This window comes from Marmota monax, unplaced genomic scaffold, assembly GCF_021218885.2.
Source record: "Marmota monax isolate L192 unplaced genomic scaffold, Marmota_monax_Labrador192_F-V1.1 WCK01_AAM20220418_F8-fsc00019, whole genome shotgun sequence".
Classification (NCBI taxonomy): Eukaryota; Metazoa; Chordata; class Mammalia; order Rodentia; family Sciuridae; genus Marmota; species Marmota monax.
Genome location: NW_026695242.1, coordinates 8,504,882 through 8,525,593, shown reverse-complemented (window position 1 = coordinate 8,525,593; position 20,712 = coordinate 8,504,882). Strand labels below are relative to the sequence as shown.

Sequence of the window (20,712 nt, the reverse complement as noted above, 5' to 3'; positions counted from 1 at the left end):
CCCGCCCTCTTTGGATTATCCAATTTGTGGGATTTCTAAACAGCCATCCCACTAGACCAGCCCCAGGAAAGAGTGACAGGCGTGCGTCACCGGGATTTGTGGTGAGATGGCTTGAGGGATCCGCCCTCCGACCCTAATTTTTGGTAAATAGAAATGAGCACTTAAGTAGCTACACATGCCTATGCCTTTAGAGGCCAGATGCAGATGATCCTTAGTCTCTGACCCGGGATAATGCGCCCAATTTACTAGGTATTTTGAAAATGCTGTTATTTTTGTATTTTGAAATTTTTAAAGTAAACCTTAAACCGGGAGCGGTGGCACAAGCCTGTAATCCCAACGACTCGGGAGGCTAAGCAGGGGTATGTAAGTTCGAGGACAGCCTCAGCGATTTAGCAAGACCCCTGCCTCAAAATTAAAAAATAAAAATAACAAGGAATGTAGATCAGTGCTAAAATTCTCTGGGTTCAATCCTCAGTACAAAAAAAAAAAAAAAAAGTAAACCCTAAGCAATCCACCAGGGGGCACAGAATTCACAAAATTACTCCTAGGACCTTTTGTTGCTAAAGTGCCAACTTGACAAATCTCATGGAAACTGGATTTGCTCTAAATTAAATTGTCCTTTAAACTATGATAATAGTTTATAATATTAGCTAAAAGTCAAAATTTTTCATCATGCAATTCTATATTTTGCAGTATGCACATTTGACATAATAACATAACCACCACTCAGGATTTATGTAGGCCAGCTAATCTTTTTTTTCCTGAAAAAAAGCAAAAATGGAAATAGTTCAAGTTTTGCTGGCCATATCTTTGTCACAAATACTCAACTCTGCAATTGTATCACACAAAAGCCAAAGGAACCATGGTGGCTGTGTTCTAATAAAACTTTATAAATTTTGCAGTGTATAGTATAGCACACCTGTAATCCAGCTGCTAAGGAGACTGAGGTGGGAGGATTGCAAATTCCAGGTCAGCCTCCCCAGTTTACAAAGACTCTGTCTCAAAAAAAATAAAAAGGGCTAGGGATACAGCTCAGTGGTAAAGTACCCCTGAGTTTAATCCCCAGAACTATATACACACCAAAAAACAAAAATTACAAAATTTGAATTTCATTATTTTCATGTTTCACAAAATAGCATTCTTAATTTTTTTCAACCATAAAGTGTAAAAGTCTTTATTAGCCCAGAGGCCATACAAACACAGCCAGCAGGACAGATTTGTCCCTCAAACAGTAGTTTGCCATTTCTAATCTAGGTTAACATAAAACTTCCCTACTTTTCCAAAGAAGTATCTTGAGAATAGGCAGCCCTGGGAGGACTTCGTGATACTCCAAAGCAGTCACCACAAGCTACACATTTTATGAAGTCTTCTTTATCACTGTGTCACTAAAATGTTAATCTTTAGCAAGATTACTAGTACACATCTAAGTCAGCAATAATGAAAAAAGTTACTATATAAATTACATAAACTTTTTGCATAACTTCTTTGAATAAAATTAATGCTGCTTGGTGTATTCGCAGCACAACACATAATAATGCTTTCAATGTTCCTGGTGACACAAATCAGTTTGAAGAAAGGATTGACCGTGGTATATGAGGCAGATCTGAAATTAAGCAGCCTTCCCACACCAGGCACAGTCTTCTTTTGGTTTTATGACACAGAAGATAGCTTGTTCACAGCAAAATCTCCCCTAATTCAACTTCTGAGCAATTAAGACTTTCTCTCTAGAGTCCAGTGATTCTCCCCTAATGACGCTCAAGCCTCTGGCATGAACTGTTATGCGTCAGGATTTTTTGTTTCTGTGTACAGAAGTCCCAAGTCACAGCCAGCAGTAGCCAAGGTGAGACCCACTGAGTGCTAGGCTCATCTTTGATCTTCATGCTGTACTCTGCCTCAAACAAAACAATCCCATTTCCCCATAGAACCCATGTCATCCTTTCATATCAGTAGGAACGAAAGGACATTTCCAGTGGTTTAAGTCTCAGTTGTAAAGAACCTGTTTCATTTTATTTCCCATTCTATTTGTCCTGATTTTATTTTGGAATCTCTTTTGTAGTTTTCTAAAAGCAAGGCTTCTGACAAAGTCCACTAAATGCCCAAGGAGTCCTTCCCCTTATTTGACAAGGGTATCATTCAACTGATTCTCTTCAAGTCGTATAAAATGAGTTAAATAGAGCTAAAATGGATGCTTCCCTGCCAGCTTGTAAGTAAGATTTTGCTTACACATCTACCATCCCTCTCCTGTTGCAGAAATGACAACAACCCTGGGTCTACAAGACACTTCAAGGTTCCCAAACAGTACTAAAGTTCTTCTACCAGCCCAGCCTTGTTTATTTCTTTCTGAAAACAAAATTCAAGATTCTTACACCCACCCTAAATGTTTCTTCCTCTATGAAGGGAAGAACTCTGCTTTTCCTCCCCCAAACAGATGATTATATGCTCAAACAGAATAAATCAATGAAAAAAAAAAAAAAAAAAAAAGAGAATAAAAAAAGAAAGAAAAAGAAATAGCAAGGTTGTTTTAACTTTTTATTAAAATGCTTAGGATACAGATTGACTTTCTTTTGTAAATGAATGTTTTACTTTTCCTGAAGTAGGACATATATGCACTCTGATAAAACAGAATGAAAGGTCTCAGCTTGTGGGAGTTCCTGTACAAGGCTCTGCTCATCTGTCTGGAGCTGAGCTCCTCCAGTAGCTTTCTCAGCTATTGTATGATAAGAACAGTGTTCTGTGGGGCAAGAAATCAATGGGTGCTGCTTGACTTTTCAACGCCCTCTTCCTCCAGTGGCCAAAATAAACCACTTTCACAAAGAACTGTCTTATGTAGAGACCACAGTTTTCTAGCTTACTACAAACTGATTAGGGACAAACGAGGTGAGAATGGAGAAACAGAAAAGAAAACTAACACTGAAGCCTCATGTCTTTGATAGAAAATTATGGACAACCTTTAAGCCAAAGGAAATAAAAAGTATGCAAGTTATCTATCTATAACTAGTTCATTTGCTGTTAGCTAGATTTGTTCACTTAAGGCTTTGACCCCTTTCCAAACCAACAATTTTGTCTTAATCCAGCTATGCTTGCTATAAACACAACGTATGAACCTCCCAGACATACTTTATGGAGCCTCTGCATTTGGGACCTGGCAGTGGAAAAGAATGCTTTCCCAACAATAAGGTACTGAAGACCCAAGAATGAGAAAGCAACTAAAGAATGATCCTGTCCCACCCCAGGAGTGTATTATCCATAGTCTCCCTACCCTCCCATTAAAGTCAGAATCTAGTGAACTGAGTTCAATCTTTTGCAAAAAAGTATCATCATCACAATTTTCAATTTTGAAGAAACTATCTTCAATCTTTTATTAAAGAAATGAATATAGATACCTCCCACCTTAAGATGATTTCCTATCATCTTTCACCACACTAGAATATAGGTTAAGATCATGAAAATCCAATTTTACACGTGGCACTATGAAAATGGAATGCTATAAAAACAATGCCCATTGCCCTCATGGGGATGCTGATGCTTTCATACTGATGTCAGCCACAGGAAGAGCTCTGTAGGATGTTCCTGGGTTGGTGTTTTTCCCCAGCTTATTTTTGGAACAACAAAAAGCAATTTCATACCAAAAAGACTGGAAAAGCTGCAGATAATAACCTTTACTTTAAACACCAACAAAATAGGTAACTGATGAGAAGATGTAAGAAAGAGAATTCATGAACAAGAGAAATCAAATTCTGCAACTGTTTTTTAAAAATTTTAAAGCCCACTGAGAAATCTTTCCTAGATTCACACAAGTGCTGTAATACCAGATGTCTAAGTCCTCAACTCACAGAATTAAGAGCCCTTAAGCTGTTAATTTTGTCCTGTGTCCTTCTATTCAGAATAATTCCCCCCTTAGAATCTCTGCAAAAGTAACTCAGACACCCCTGCAGTATGTGACTATATGAGAGATGTTTCGACTCTTTCTTGAAGCGAAATTCAGTTTTTTTTAACTGAAAATAAGAAAAGATACTACAGAGAGCAATGAAATTTCACAATAGTATTAAAGCAAAGATTGGCTGAAATTCGTAACTTTATAAGTAAAAATAATATAATAATAACCCACTCTATAATTAACTCCTCCACAGTGAACAATCTGTTACCCACTCTGTGATGAGGAATGACTCCAGCTGACCACAGTGGAAACCTGCCACAACCATAAGGCCAAGTTTCTGACCTTTTTTTAATTCTCCATGGACAAGCTGATGCCACCTCCTACAAGGCAGCTACAGAGACAAGGGAGCTTAGGGGAGCTTCTCTCACCAACCTGCCACCTCAGCAGGAGTAAGTTCACTCTCCTGAACTCTGGCCTCCAATGTGTAACTGTTCATAATTTTATGAAGTATCTAAATGTCATTCACTAATTAAAAAAAAAAAGAATAGAAAACTCTGGACCAAGGAAATTGTGAACTCAAAAAGTCAAGAGGGATACCAATTACATTAACAACACTTTCTTTAAAAAATAGAATCACTTTCTTTTGAAATCAACCACAGTGGTGAGACGTGTTTTTCTTCTCAGGTGTCCTGTGATGGCACACAGCCTTACCCGGCAAATCCTGCCAGCTTCCAAGTCCGGGGATACTGACCTGCACCAGCACATGGGGCAGCGTTACCTCACAACAGTATGGAGAAGAGCACATGTCACCACTGGGCATAAGAGTTGACAAAGACTCTTGGCTTCTCAACGCCAGACATGGTTGGAGAGCTTTCCTTGTTCTATTAGAAAAGTTCATGAGGAAGCTGTGAATAGGATCAGTCCAGAGGAGTAAAACTCTTTTATTTTCACTGTCCAAACATCAGTCAATATACTGGGAGAGCCAGCGGAAACCCTCGCCGTAGCCTTGCCTCTTGAGCACACTGCACATAAACACTTCCATGGGGCGGGCATTCAGTTCCTTCAGAGTCACATTTCCCTAAGGGAGGCAAAGCCAAGAAAGGGCAGTTAGCATCTCTGTGGTGGAAAAGCTTGAAAGGGTGATCACTAAAGTCTGTTACTCAGTTCTTTAAATGCATATCTAAGTGGGTATTAATTACAGAAATGTGGTTGAGGCCATCTAGATGACTTCCCTAGGGCCTCTTGCTTTCAGGATATAATAAGTAGCATAGTTCTATTGCCAGCCATTCTCTCTCTCTCTCTGTCAAGAGCATTTGCTTTGAACACTTAACATTCATCTAGAAAGTCATGGCAGCAACCAAGAAACAGCCACTGGGAGTCATGGAACCAGCATGTATTCTGATGGACAAGAGAGGTCCGGGACTGATTAGAAGTCCCACTGAGAATAATCAAGTGCTTTGATTCCAATGCTTGGAATGTGATATAAACGACTGCTTCTCTTCAAAACCTGAAATCTCCAGCCCTGAAAACAACAATAAAAAAAAACCCAAAACCCCACTTTCTGGCTAAGAAGTGTTCTTTTAAAAGATTGCTTTTCTACTAATTCTCCAAATTCCTAAGGAATAAAGTATCAGAAGGTTTAAAAAGGGGCTGCGGACACAACTCAGTGGTATAGTGCTTGCCTAGCATGTGTGAGGCCCTGGGTTTGATTGCAAGCACCACACATAAAAAGAGAGGTTTAATAACATGCCTCTGCCTTTAGTGAGCTTACACAATTACTTACACTAAAAGAAATCCTAAGCCTTTAAACTTTTGAAAGGAGACTCCAGAGTGCCAAACATCAGTGTTTCAGATGTCGTGAATGTCCTTTCTAGGCCTCCTAAAGACTTTTTTCTCTTACCTTTCCTGTGGTCTGTCCATAAAGCCCAAATATCTCGCGAAGTTTTTCTTCACTGATTGCATCTGTTCTGTCAATTTTGTTTCCCAAGATAAGGATTGGCACATTGGATATTGTTTCATCAGTCATTAAAGCCTAAAGACAGGGTTAAAAAAAAAAAAAAAAAAAGCTAAGTGAGGGACCAGATAGTGAAAACTTTGGGACTTCTACTGATCTTATAAGGCATTATATGCAAAGTGAAAAATCTGAACATCTCTATATCTGAATAAAGACTCATCATAACAGTTGGTAAAAAATCCTCTAACTACCTCAAAACAATTCCAACTTAAAGTTGTCTATTTATGAGACAGAAGAACCGCCCCAACCTTAACTTTTAGCTAGTTGGCTTAGCCACAAACCATCTTCAGATGGTCCTGCCTATTTGCATAGTCCAGAAGAATGAATGCTGTGGCTACATAGCCTCAGAGATGACCACAGGAACTACCCAAGTTATGAGTATCCAGTATGTGCAAAGCCCCATCTTGAACACAGCAAGAGATGCAGAATGAAGGATTAGAGAAGACACCCCAGTCCATATTCTATGTCCATATTTATGTTAAGAAAACTAAATAGTAACACAATGTAGTAGACTGTCACAATGAATGGGGACAAACTAGTAACAGTAAAACAAGTTCACGGAAATAAACAATTTGGGCCTAGCAAAACTGGGCTCTAAAGGAAAGGCAGGACTAACACAAGTGCAAAGAAGGAAAAACATAAGCAACCGCTTTGGAGTAGGATAAGAACTGAGGAAGCTACATGAAGTATTGCCTGGTGCAATTAAAGCATTTATACTGATATGCAGCAACAAAGTAAGGATAACCCACGTTATGGTGCCATTCTGAAAAGTTAGCTGCACTAGATCTACAGACCACAGACCAAAAATGTATACACATAGGACAGTGAATTTACAAATAGTATCTATCTGTGGTGCTCATGTAAGAGATGATAATATCTGCAAAGTAGCAAATTTAACGAATTGTGCAGGAGACATTTTAGAGAAGTTAAGTGAATTCTAAATGACAGAACAGACAAAAAAGGAGTTAAAGTCTGTGGAACAGATTTCAAGACTGGGCATCTAAGTGTTAATTGATGGGAAAGCTTGGAAAGAAAGAAAGAGTTGAAGCAATAGGGGAATATGCTCTGACCATTTTGAATTCCAGGAAGTGTTAAGACAAAATCAGAGTAAGGATGCTACTTTATCATGTAAATACTGATAAAGTGCTTAAAATGTGTCCAGTGCTGGGCTGGGGATGTGGCTCAAGCGGTAACGCGCTCGCCTGGCATGCGCGGGGGGCTGGGTTCAATCCTCAGCACCACATAAGAAAAATAATAAAATAAAGATGTTGTGTTCACTGAAAACTAAAAAATAAATATTAAAAAATAAAAAATGTGTCCAGTGCTTTGCTGGGGCAAAACAATAAGAAATAAGACAAAGTCTGTTTTAGTTAGTTTTTGCATCATTGTGACCAAAATACCAGAAAGAACAAATTAGAGGAGAAAAAGTTTATTTGGGACTCATGGTTTGAGGTCTCAATCGACAGATGCAGTCACTACTCTGGACCAGGGGTGAGGCAGCACACTGTGGGGGAAGGGCCCAGTGGAGGAAAGCTGTTCATGAGTAGGGTCAGGAAGCAGAGAGAGGGAAGAAGGGAAGGAGCCAAAGGGGAGATGTACCCTTCCAGACCCACCTCCTCTAGCCACACACCACCTGCCTAGTTACCACCCAGTCAGTCCACTCAAAATAGGTTGGACTGATGAGGTTACAGCTCTTACTATCCAATCATTTCACCTCTGAACATTCCTACACTAATACAGGAGCTTTGGGAGGTGCACCTAATAGCCAAATCATAACAAAATCCCCACATATAAGTTTATAGTCTTGGGGGACAATAGACATGCAGCTACGGAGAGACAATTTGGTCTGAGAAGTCAGTGATGGCTTCTCAGAAGTGGTCATACCTGAAATATGAGATCTCTCAAAGGACATTTTAAAATTTAATAGCAAAAGGGAGGCAGGCTGGATACTACAGTGACACAGCCACATCAATGTTCATAGCAGTACAATTCACAATAGCCAAACTGTGGAACCAACCTAGTTGCCCTTCAATAGATAAATGGATGAAGAAACTGTGGAGGGCTGGAGTTGTGGCTCAATGGTAGAGTGCTCGTCTAGCACGTGTGAGGCCCTGGGTTCGATCCTCAGCACCACATAAAAATAAAGATATTATGTCCAACTACAACTAAAAAAAAAAAAGCAAAATATTTTAAAAAAAAAAGAAACTGTGATACACACACACACACACACACGAATATTACTCAGCAAAAAAAGAATAAAATTATGGCATTTGCAGGTAAATGGATATAGTCAGAGAATATCATGCTAAGTGAAGTAAGTCAATCCCCCAAAACCAAAGGCCAAATGTTTTCTCTGATAAGTGGATGCTAATCCATAATGTGGTGGGAGGTGGATGGGATGAGTGGAGGAACTTTGGATGCGGCAAAGGGGGAGGAGGAGAGGGGACATGGGGATAGGAAAGATGGTGGAATGAGACAGACATCATTACCCTAGGTACATGTATGATTGCACAAATGTTGTGACTATTCTTTGGGTACAACCAGAGAAGAAAAAATTGTGCTCTATTTGTATACACTCAATCAAAGAGCATTCTGCTATCATGTATAACTGATTAGAACAAATAAATATATCATTTTAAAAAAGGAAGGCAGGCTGGGAATAGGGAGGGAGGAGGGATAGGTGAGGAAGCTAAGTGGGGAATGGCTACTTATGCATATCCAAGGAAGGACAAGTTGTTCTCTGTTTGGAATGTAGTTTAAGGTAGGCAGTAGGAAAAAAAGGAAGATAAAGAAGAAAAATAAAAACAGAGTGAGAATCATGAAAGATCATATGTTATGCAAAAGATTTATAGATTTTATCATGAAAGTGATACAAAAACCAAGCAGGGCAATGCCAAATCCAAGATAGTTTCCTCTAGCAATATAGTGCCTGGCAGAACGATGGAAGAATCTACAATAATTCAAAGGTTTCTGGACTGCTTATCTAGGAAACAGGAGGGGAAGATGAATAGCTTCCTCCTTTGAGAAAGCAGGATCAGTAGGTGGAATTATCCAGCAGGAAGCAATTATGCATGAGGCTGGGGTTCAGAAGAGGTCTGGATGAGAGAAGTCCATCTGGAGGTCATTGACATGTGGATGGGAGATGAAGGAATGGGGAATAGATGAAAGTAGCCTGAGAGAAAGTAGAGACTCTGGGGAACACCCACATTCAAAGGCTAAGCAAAGGAACAAGTACTTATGCAAAAACTGAGAAGTATAAGCTAGAGAGACAGCATCAAAATCAAGAGTGTAAAGGGGAGTTTAGAGAAATAAAAAATGGCCAATGCCAACAAGTTAAGTAAGGTGAAGACTGTCCTGTAGGCAATTCCACAAGACCAGAGCTGGGAATTATCAAGCCAAGAAAATGCAATGTTAGCCAGGCCCAGTGGCACACGTCTATAATCCCAGCAACTCAGGAGGTTAAGTGAAGTCAATCCCCCAAAACCAAAGGCCAAATGTTTTCTCTGATAAGTGGATGATAATCCATAATGGGGTGGGAGGTGGATGAGATGAGTGGAGGAACTTTGGAGTGGAGGCATGACAACTGCAAGACTGAGGCCAGCCTCAGCAACTTATGGAGACCCTGTGTCAAAATAAAAAAGGGTTGGGAATATAGCTCAGTGGTTAAGTGTTCCTGGGTTTAATCCCCAGTACCAAAAATAAAATAAAATAAAAACAATGGACAAAGGAGAAAACCTGCAGTGAGTCCTTGATAGTACTGAAGGATGCATGTGACCAAAAGACTGAAGATTGAGAACAGACTATTAAGATCTAGCAAGTCATTCAGTGGGAGGGCACATAGGCACAACCTGAGAAGGCAGATTTAAAAATATAGCTGGGTACAGTGGTGCACACCTGTAATCCCAGTGGCTCAGGAGGCTGACGCAGGAGAATAACAAGTTCAAAGCCAGCCTCAGCAAGTTAGCAAGGCACGAAGCAACTTAGCAAGATCCTATCTCTAAATAAAATAGAAAAAAGGGTTGGGGATGTGGCTCAGTGGTTAAGTGCCCTTGGGTTCAATCCTCAGTATCATAGATAGATAGATAGATAGATAGATAGATAGATAGCTGGTGTCTTTTTTGGGGTTTCAAGATACCAATATTACATAAAGACTGATACATGAAATGTAAGGCTATTAACTATGCTGGGACAACAGGCATAAACTGAGCAGTACCCTGAGCAAATTGGGCCAAAAAGTCACTGTATAATATAAAGCAGAAAAATCATTTAACTTGAAGCTGAGGTTCCCCAAGACATTGAAAAACAATACCTTGGGATTTTTTTTTTTTATACCAGAGACTGAACCTAGGGGTGCTTTACTACTAAGCTACATCCCCAGCTCTTTTTATTTTTTATTTTGAGACAGAGTCTCACTAAGTTGCAAGTAGCTAAGGCTAGCTTTGAACTTGCAATCCTCCTGGTCTCATTCTCCTGGCCACTGGGATGGCTTCCACCACTACACTGGCACATCTTCGTTTTTGAAACATATTTTTTTGTGTGTGGTGCTAGAATTGAATCCAGTGCCTCACGCATGCTCGGCAAGCCCTCGATCACTGAGCCACAACCCCAGCCCATTATGACTTGGACTTTCATTGTGTAAACTGGAATGATTAAATATTGGCACTATTGAGCTATATTCTTTAGAACATAGGCCAAAAAAGGAGGGGGGGGGGGAAACATACATTAAGCTCAATTTTGGATTCCATGAGGCGAGAATGATCTGCACAGTCCACCAGAAAGACAATCCCATTAATTGCTGGAAGATAATTTTTCCAAACCCGACGAGCTAGAAGACAAAATTTGTAGTTGCATCAAAAAACATATACTTTGATAAGGAATAACCTAAATGATCTATAAAATGAGCAAATCTTAGGCAGTTTCAGTAACATTAGACTTCTCCCTGTGGATTCTCTAAGTCCTGGGCTGTATTAAGTCAGAACAGAGGATGCAAACTGATGGTCTGTAAGCTGAACCTGTTTTTCTAAATTTGCAAATCAGAGCTTCTGTCTTCCTTGAAAAACAGTAATATCTGGCAAACCATGTCTATTTACCTAAATGCCCATCATCAGCTAGAACTAAACAAATGATGGCTTTCTTAAACTTTGAATGAGGCTTGATTTCTTCAGTTTGCCAAAGTCTCCATTGTTCCTATTGTCTTATGCTCAATTAATTTGACTCACTTAAATGACCTGTCTTGTCTATGGAGTCAATTTTGTTTGCAACCTCTGAGTTAAAACATGAGTGTAGGGGCTGAGGTTGTGGCTCAGTGGTAGAGTGCTTACCTAGCACGTTAAAGGACCTGGGTTCGATCCTTAGCACCACATAAAAATAAATAAAAGTATTGTGTCCAACTGCAACTAAAAAATAAATATAAAAAAAATAAAATAAAAATATGAGTGTAGTACCTGTCCATGTAACTATTTATTTTGGTACCAGGAATGGAACTCAGGGGTACTTTACCACTGAGCCACATCCCCAGCACTTTTTATCTTTTATTTTGAAACAGAGTCTGGCTAAGTTGCTTAGGGCCCCATTAAGTTGCTAAGGCTGACCTCAAACTTGCAATCCTCTTGTCTCAGCCTCTCAAGTAGCTGGGATTACTGGAATGCACCACCATGCCCAGCTTGTCCATGTAACTTTTTCTAATGCCTTACTAACTAGAATGTGGGTCTGCTGACATCTACTCAGGTCTCAGGGGCACTCACTCAGTCTCCCAAGTCAGTCCTTATAAGTGTTTTTTGATTGTTGTTTTATAAAAAGAAGTGAGAAAGGCTGGGAAGAAGGCCTTTAATTACATTATATTTCTCAGCCATTCATGTCTAGTCCTTGAATGGCATGAACAACAAAGTGTCTCTATATCAAAGGATTAATAACAATTACTTGGATACCTCTGAATGTGGGGCAGGGAGAGACTGGAACTGTCACTTTGACTTTCTATATTGCTATACTATTTTGTTACATTGAGTCTGCACTACTTTTAGAAGTTAAAAGTTTTGTTTTTCTTATAATTTTATGTATATTTTTTGTCATTGTTTTTTAATTCTAGGATTGAACCTAGGGCCTTATACATGCTATATAAATAATCTACCACTAAGCCACACCCCCAGCTCAAAAGTTGAAATCTATGCAAATAAAAAAAGGAAACTCCAGATGTGTAATGTTTTAGTAACTTCTATAAAATGGTGGCTTCGACTATGAAAAGGTGCCTCCATTAAACTTTCCTCATTCTGTTAAACAAAACGATGTACACCAACAAGTTTCCCTTCCCTTCTTACTTTAACAAAACATGAAAGTGAAATTTATCACACCAAATAATCTACTATTCCCAGTTCAAGTATCTAAAGACATCTGGTGTCTATTTCTTCAGCACTCTCCAGATGGTCTAGGTTGTCTTATCTGGCTCTGAATTTAAATATATAAAGCGTTACAAAGTCTTTTTGGAAGGAGAAAAGATACCAAATGCCCAGTGTTTTATGTGATTGTGACCATAATATATGTAGGATTATTCAAGATATAAATATTAAATGAGTAAAATTAATATAATATTCTAATGAACCCACCAATTATAAAATTATTAGGCTAGATAATTAAAAACTACCAATATTCTATTTTAACTGTTTTTTAAACTATATTAGATTTTCTTAATTATTTATTATTATTATTTTTTAGTTGTAGATGGACACAATACCTTTATTTGATTTGATTTATTTTTATGTGGTGCAGGGGATTGAACCCAGTGCCTCATGCATGCCAGGCAAGCGCTTTACCTCTCAGCCACAATCCTGGCCCCGCTAAATTAGATTTAACCTAATAAAATGCTCCCAAAACAGATTTCTCAACTCAATAACGATTGAGTAAATCTTACAGAATGTCAGTGGTTTCTTTTCCCTACCTTCTCAGAATATTTATTCCCTCACTTAAATGTTTTACTCCTATGCCTAGAGTCTTGCCAAATGTAAACTCACTACCCAAGAGATAAAGATGCCCATTTTGTAGATCTCAAAAATACATGAGACACCTGATGGGAAACTGTGAACCAAAAAGACATAGCCTGAATAAGGAAAAAAGACTCAAAAGAGAAAAGCAAAAAAATTGGAAAAAACAGTTCCAACTGTCCCAAATGGGTAGAGCATATGAAATATCAGTTTAAATCAGAATGGTCACAAGTAGTCACTGTATTATGTTGACAACTTTTGACAAGTTTAAAATTACTTATGAATAAAAGAGACTTGACAACTGAATACAATCTGTGATATTGTACTGGTCTATTCAAGAGGAACAAATGCTAAAAATGGAGATTACTGGGACAACATACAAAAAAGGAATATATGAGACAGATTAAAAAAATTAAAATCTTACATTTTACAACTACAATGATTATGTAAAGGAATATTCTTTTTCTTTAGTAAAAGGCATGAAAGTGCTAGGGAGTAAAGGAGCATGATGTATTCACAAACTGTTTAGAAAAATATAAATTTTTTTTTGAGAGAATTTTAATATTTATTTTTTAGTTTTCGGCAGACACAACATCTTTGTTTTGTATGTGGTGCTAAGGATTGAACCCAGGCCGCACGCATGCCAGGCGAGCGCGCTACCGCTTGAGCCACATCCCCAGCCCGAAAAATATAAATTTTAATGTTACTAGAGAGACTAATAAATCTGGACAAAAGTTATAAATGTATAGAATGTCCTGTATCATTTATGCAATTTTTGACAAGTTTGAAATTACTTAAAAATAGTAAGTAGATAAAAAAAAGTCAATGAAGTAGTAAGACTGCAATCCTAAAAATGGGCACAGTGGTACCTGCCTGTAATCCCAGAGACTCAGGAGGGTGAGGCAGCAGGACTGCAAATTTAAGGCCAGCCTCAGCAACTTAGCAAGACCTCATCTCAAAAAATAAAAACTGATTGGGGATGTAGATAAGTGGTAGAGCACCCTGGGTTCAATCCCCAGTACCACACATAAAAAATAAAGTAAATAAATGAATATAAAATAAAAGTCATTCCAATCATAAATGCAAGCAATTTAAAAGGTAAAAATGACACACTATTTGGGGAGCGTGGGGTGAGTACACAATGAACCATAAGTTAATGCCATGCCTTCATTAAGTCTCTTACCTTGCTCATGCCCACCAAGATCAAAAGTTGTAAAAGTCATTCCAGCAATTGTCAGCTCTTCTGATGCTGAAAAATTGTCAAGAGGAAATAAATAAACTTTTCCATCCAAAGGTCCAACTATTAATACTGTAAGCCAATACTAATGCAAAAACCTAATAAAGCTTTCACCTTGTGAAGAAAAAGATACAAAAATGAAAACTTTCTTAAAGAGAGTCAAAAGTTTACTTTCTAAAGGTCAAAAGTTTACTTTTCTCCAAGATGTGTTGTTTCATAGGAGATACGGGAGATGTGTCCCATTTTAGAACAAGAGAGAAGAGACAGTGACAATGTTCCAGAAGTTTAGATCTATGATTATTTGACCTTTTGTATGTACTAAAGGTTACTTCAAAGTAAGCTGGCTTCTGGGGCCTCATTTAATAAAAGAATAACATTAATTGGAGATTCACCCCTCCAATCTTGACATTGACCTTCTAAGGTCAAAAGAGCACCTGGTATTTTCAAACATACTTGGATGTAGTGTTGGAACATGTTGGCCCAATCTGTCATCTTTGAGCATGTGAAGAAGAGTGGTTTTGCCTGCATTGTCCAAACCCAAGAATACAAGTTTTCCAGATTTCTTGTAGAGTCCTAAAAGAGAACATAAATTTTTAATGTAAATTCTCTCCCTATATACCAAAGGCTGCTTATATTTAAATTGCTGGAGGAAATGCAGTGTGAAACCTGTAATATATTTAATATTTAAAGAAAATGGCTTTACCTAGGAACTGGAGCACACTGCTGAAGCCATTGTAGATCCACTCAAAGATGAAAGACATTATTAACGCTTACTACCTGTATAAAATATGAAAGTAGCAAACATTAACTTTTTAAATACCAGTATAGTTCTGGAGAAGTTAACTCTTATTCCCTGGCTCAGATGCATGTTCAGAGTCTCATGTTTTCTGGCCTAAGAAAGAAGATTAACTAATCTCCTTTACCCTTAAGACAAGGATTTTGAACATTGAAGGGAAGCTTCTAGGATCCTTGCATCTGCACGAATTCATTGTTTCCTAATAGCTATCAACCTAGGATACTCAGAATTATTAGTTAATGACATACGTTCCTCTTTTATTGTGTGACTCACTCCTCCAGGCAGCCGCAGCTCATTCACATTCCTTAGATACCACCAAGGTCTACCACTTAACAACACCTGTAGGAAATCAGTCTCATTAATAACCTGGATCAAATGGACACATAGATATGTGGAAAATCAGAAGAAAAGCATATTAACCTGTCTGTGCACAGCTCTAAAAAACAAAGCCAAAATTGTACTGGCTAACTTAATTTGTCCTGGTCCATTTACAACCTCTTTATCCCTACTGGGGATCGAAACCAGGGCCTTAAGCAAGCTAGGCCCTGTGCTCTAACACCAAGCTATATCTCCAGGCCTTTCTTAAATTTTAAGACAAGGGTCTCATTAAGTTGCTCAGGCCTGCTTAAGCCTACTGTGGATTACAGGTATACACCACTGAACCTAGCTAAATATTATCTCTTCTTTAATAAAATTTGTCTAATCCCTTTTGCAAATGTTTCAACTTATAAAAAGAAAAGACATACTATTTTATAGAAACAAAAAGGAATAGCATAATACTTTCAAATATAAATAATCAAGTTCAAACCCATTTTATAAATTCTTATTTTCTTTAAGTAAGAAAATTCACTCATAAGCAAGGTGAAGCGGCACACCCCTGTAATCCTAGTACTGGAGAGACTGAGGCAAGAGAATCGAAAATTCAAGGCCAGCTGCAGCAATTTAGCAAAACCCTGTCTCAAAATAAAAAGGATTGGAGGCCGGGTGCAATGGTGCATACCTGTAATCCCAGCAGTTGGGAGACTGAGGCAGTTGGATCACAAGTTCAAAGCCAGCTTCAGCAAAAACAAGGCACTAAGCAACTCAGTGAGCTATGAAGCTATATATCATTGACCAAATTTTGAGTGAGACCCTGTCTCTAAATAAAATAAAATAAAGGGCTGGGGATGTGGCTCAGTGGTAAAGTACCCCTAGATTCAATCCCCAGTGCCAGAAACAAACAAACAAGCAACAACAACAACAACAAAAAAAAACCCAACAACTCATTCAGAATACAGTAGTAGCTTTCTAAGCAAGTACATATATTAATTAGCACTAATTAATATAATGAGCAAGTATATATTTTAATTAAACAAGTACAAATATTAACTAAGCAAGTACATATATTAATTAGTAATTAATTAACTTAGTTTCCCACAGGCCTAGACAAAACAATGACCCTAAGCTACTAACAGGTCTAAACACATTGGTAACAGGATCTCTGAGTGAAGTTAACATGGAAGGGATCTAGAGACATTGGTGAGTGTAAGGTGTGTGAGAGCATTTTCTGGTTACAGTAAGTATTTGCCTCAATATCTCAGATTTAGGGCAGGAAAAAAAAAAAAGACCCTCATCCATCAACAAAAATATCTGTACACAAGACTTTACATGGGATCAACTATAATCAAACAAAAAACTTTCATGAATAGTAATGGGTAAGAAGGTTACACACAAAATATTCTTTTCTGTTGCCCAAGCTGGCTTTGAACTCCTGGGCTCAAGCCATCCTCGTGCCTCAGCCTCTCTAGCAGCTGGGACGGCAGGTGCACTCCACACATAGGCTGCACCTATATGCTTCAAAGAATGCTAGACGGAGAGGAAGCTGAAAAATGCAGACGGTATGTTTTTTCTTTTTCATTCAATTACTGGATTTCTGTCAGGGTTGGGTATTGACCTATAAACTTTAGAGCTTCCTTAACACTTTTCACAGCTCTTACCACAGAGGGACAAATAAAGCATGGAAATTTGGGTGGAGGTACAGATTGAGGGGAAAGGTTTTATGAAAATAAATTAAATGAAAGCTTTTTTCCTCCCTTTTCTGTAACATTCAATTTTATTTTGGTAGAAAGACCATATTTGGCATGTTAAATAACACTTTTGTTTAGAAACTTAGTCTACACTTTAAGTCCAATAACTTAAATGCACTTACAGGCTGGGCATGATGGCACACTTGTAATCCCAGTGACTCGGGAGGCTGAGGCAGGAGGATTGCAATTTTGAGAGCAGCCTCATGAACTTAGGGAGGCCTGAGCAACTTAGTGAGACCCTGTCTCAAAAAATAAAAAGGGCTGGGGAGTAACTCAGTGGTTAAGTGCCCCTGGGTTCAATCCCCAGTACCAAAAATAAAACAATGCATATACAAAACTCCCATGCTAAGTTTCTTTTACTACAGGCAAGCAAAAGGACAATGTGCCTTTCTGTATAGTCTCCTCAAAGCAGATACCCTTCCCTATTTTTCCTCAATCTATTGCTTGGAGAAGCACAATTCACATTTATTTATTATTTATTTCGCTGGGATTACAGTAGTGTGCCATCATGCCTGGCACAACTCATCTTTAGAGAGTGCCCTTCAATAAGTTACTCCCTGACCATCACTCCTTTACAACACATCTCTATTAATTTGTACTACACTGGTTTGCAGTCAATACTTTATAGATTCTCCCCCACTGCTCCCCCCTCCAAGTACTGGGGATTGAACTCAAGAGCTTTGTGCACACTAAGCAAGTGCTCTCCAACTGAGCTACATCCCAAACCCCTAGATTCTTTTACCACAACATTTTCAAAGTACTCCCAACCGGGCTGAGTAGTTATAGCTCATTGGTAGAGCGCTTGCCTACCATGTGTGAAGCACTGGGTTCAATCCTCAACACCATGTAAAAATAAATAAGTAAAGGTATTGTGTCCATCTATTTAAAAAAAAAAAAAGTAGTAGTACCCCCAACCAGTGAATTCTGCAAAGGTGATGAGGGGAAAACCTCACACTTCAAGGAATTTTTCACAGTACTTGAACTACTATGATTTTCCAATTTATTTTCCTTTGACATCACTGCTTAATGGGCGCAGTATGGCATGCCTATAATTCCTGCTACCCACAAGTCTGATACAGGAGGATGGCAAGTTTGAAGTCAGCCTAGGCTTAGTGAGACCCCGTCTTAAAATAAAAAATCAAAAGGGCCGAGGATGTAGTTCAGTGGTACTGTGCTAGCCTGGCATGTGCAAGGCCCTGGGGTCTACTTCCAGCACTGCAAACACTAAACAAAATTATCTATGGAGAGTGAAGAAACTTCAGGTGATGTTTAAAAAAACAAACAAACAAACAACAACAACCAAAAAAACCCTCCAATTTTTTACTGGACCCTAAGGATTGGGTTCCACTGCTACCCAAAGTTAAACAAATGGCCTTGATGTCTCCTCCATCCTTGAATTCTCAGAATTTATACCAACTCAGTCATTTTAGAGATTAGAGAGACACCTCATTTCATCCCTACACCAACTCACAAGCAGGGCTTATTAGCCTCATTTAACAAGATGAAGATGCTGACACTCCTAAATTAGCTGCCTTGTTCAAGACTACTTAGCTGAAAATCTCACAGTTCCAGGACCTCACACACATTAGGCAAGCACTCTACCACTGAGCTACATTCCCAGCCCTTTTTATTTTTTATTTTGAGACAGAGTCTCCCTAAGTTGCCAAAGCTGGCCTTGAACTTGCAATCCTCCTGTCAGTCTCCTGCATAGCTGGGATTACAGGCATGGCCACCATGTTTGGTTTTATTATTTCTGAGACAGGATCCTGCTAACTTTCCCAGGCTAGGCTTGAACTTCTGATCCTCTTGCCTCAGCCTCTGGAGTAGCTGGAATTAGAGCCACCCAGCTTAAACCCTCCTTTCATAACACCAAAGCCAAAGCCCTTTCTGTTAATATTACATAAAATTCAGATCCAAATCACAAAATTTATTTAAAAACTTCCTTAACCCATCTACTACATAGATCATAATCTTTTAAGTCTTCTTTATAATTCATCACACTTTTTGGATGGTATTTTAATAATTAGTATTTATTTCCTTTACTATCACATTATGGCAAGTAAGAGTATTCTAAAATTTAAGGGTTCTAAAGACATCAAAAATACTGCTGCACCTAAAACAAAGACTTGCAAAGTTAAGTTCTGATTCAAATAAGTACCGAAAGGAGAAACACCAAACAGATTATAACTCATTTTTTAAAATTCTGCATCATTTCCTATACACACTCAGAACAACTTTGAGAGACTATTCCAAACAGATCTGGGGTTTTAGCTAGGAAACCACTTGGCTGAAGGAGTAAATGTCAGCCCATGGCAAATCTCCCTAAACCTTCTGTCTACACCTAAGCAAAAGGACTCAGGGTAAAGACAAAGAAGAGGACCAAGAGAGAATATTTATAGAGGCAATTTGGTGCGACCCTTACGATTCTGACCCCCTCAGCTAGAATCGTAAAGAAAATAGAAATCTGTGCCGAACGCACATGAAGAAATTTTTCCGTGCACCAAAGAGGGGGAAAGAGGGAGGCGGAAGGAGAAAACACGGGGTTTGACACACGACATCAGATGACAACAGAGAGCTGACGTGGGGAGGAGCCCTGAACTAGGAGCCTGTAGACCTGGTTCAAGCGCTCACAGTTGCCAGCTGCGGGGACTTGCCAGGCCTCAGTCCCCGAGTCCGTACAAAATAAGGATGATCAAAAGCTCCCAACCGCCTCACCGAGGACTGAGGCACCTCCAAGATAGGAGACACGGAGCCGTTTCCTAAATTGGGGAGCACAGTACACACTAGGAAACTGTTATCCAGCCCGGCAACTGCAAGACCCCGAGAAGAATGCAAGTGAACTCAAGAGCCCGGAGGTCGGCAAGGGACAGAGCAGACCCGACCGAGTCGGCCCGTCCCCGCCCAGAAGCAGCCCGGTGGCCCCAAAGAACCGCCTGCGTGTCACTTCCCCCCCCCCCAACCCTGCCGAGGCCGGCCTCCGCCCCGACCCCCTTCGCGGCCCACCCCAGCTCTCTGGGCCCCGACTGCCTTCTCCGTTACCACCCCCTGACTTACAGCCCGAGGGGCTCCTCCGAAGGCGGCAAGCGGCTGGGACCCTCCCTCAGAACACACAGACCAGCACCACCCGGGACCGCCAGCTACTCACCGGATACACGTCATACCCCTCCCCCGGAGTTTCCGGGAGCGGCCTTGCCCCCGCCCCTAGCGTCACGCTCTCTTCCCAGGTACCGCCCTACCAGCGACTCTCGCAGCTGAGGGGCGGGCCTAAGGCGTGACGTGCGCGGTCGAGGGCGGTCCCCACCTAGGCTCCACCTACTCTTGTGTAGCCAGCAGGCTGCGCGAGACGTGGCAGCACCTGGCTTCGCAGGCTGTGGTGGGATCCTCGAGTCCAGCGGCTGTCTTGCTCGTTCTGCTCCCCGGTTTCCTTTTCTTCGGTGCTCCTAGATGCACCGATAAGATCAAAAAGGGCAGACGACGGGTGGGTAGACAGGTTCTGCAAACAAAAGTTGACCTTAGGACCGGCGACCTCAGGTGGTTGCCATCAGTCTTTTGCTTTTGTGTTATCCAGCCCCCAAACTGATCTCCCAGGAAGGAAGTGATCCACACACGGTTAGCGGTATTCCAATAGGGAGCCTTTATTACCGGGGCTCGCTCCACAGCGAAGGAGAGTGACCCCCTACCGGAGTTAGGGTCGGGTTTAAAAAGGAAAAAAAATCGCAAAGCTCAGTATGGATGGCATCTCTCTTTT

General features: G+C 39.9%; 1 protein-coding gene across 2 annotated transcripts; it reads right to left on the bottom strand.

Annotated features, from left to right (window-relative positions):
- Window positions 1-2,516: 2,516 nt before the first annotated feature.
- Window positions 2,517-20,161, bottom strand: Sar1a (secretion associated Ras related GTPase 1A). Of its 2 annotated transcripts, none has more exons than XM_058577879.1 (7): window positions 20,110-20,161; window positions 14,806-14,879; window positions 14,556-14,675; window positions 14,049-14,114; window positions 10,613-10,716; window positions 5,778-5,909; window positions 2,517-4,955 (listed from the first exon to the last, which is right to left on the bottom strand). In XM_058577879.1, the coding sequence occupies exons 2-7, from the start codon at window positions 14,861-14,863 to the stop codon at window positions 4,839-4,841; spliced, it is 597 nt and encodes a 198-aa protein (XP_058433862.1). In that variant the 5' UTR covers window positions 14,864-14,879; window positions 20,110-20,161; the 3' UTR covers window positions 2,517-4,838. The 2 variants fall into 2 exon arrangements, with proteins under 2 accessions (XP_058433862.1, XP_046275733.1); XM_046419777.2 differs by having other exon boundaries at window positions 20,019-20,131.
- Window positions 20,162-20,712: the final 551 nt, after the last annotated feature.

Bases quoted from the DNA above. Each gene is read 5' to 3' on its own strand.
- Sar1a (XM_058577879.1), bottom strand. From the start codon at position 14,863: ATGTCTTTCATCTTTGAGTGGATCTACAATGGCTTCAGCAGTGTGCTC. The intron at 14,115-14,555 runs GTATGTTTGAAA...ACAATTTTTCAG, and splicing joins TGTTCCAACACTACATCCAA to CATCAGAAGAGCTGACAATT. The intron at 4,956-5,777 runs GTAAGAGAAAAA...TGCCTCCCTTAG, and splicing joins ATGGACAGACCACAGGAAAG to GGAAATGTGACTCTGAAGGA.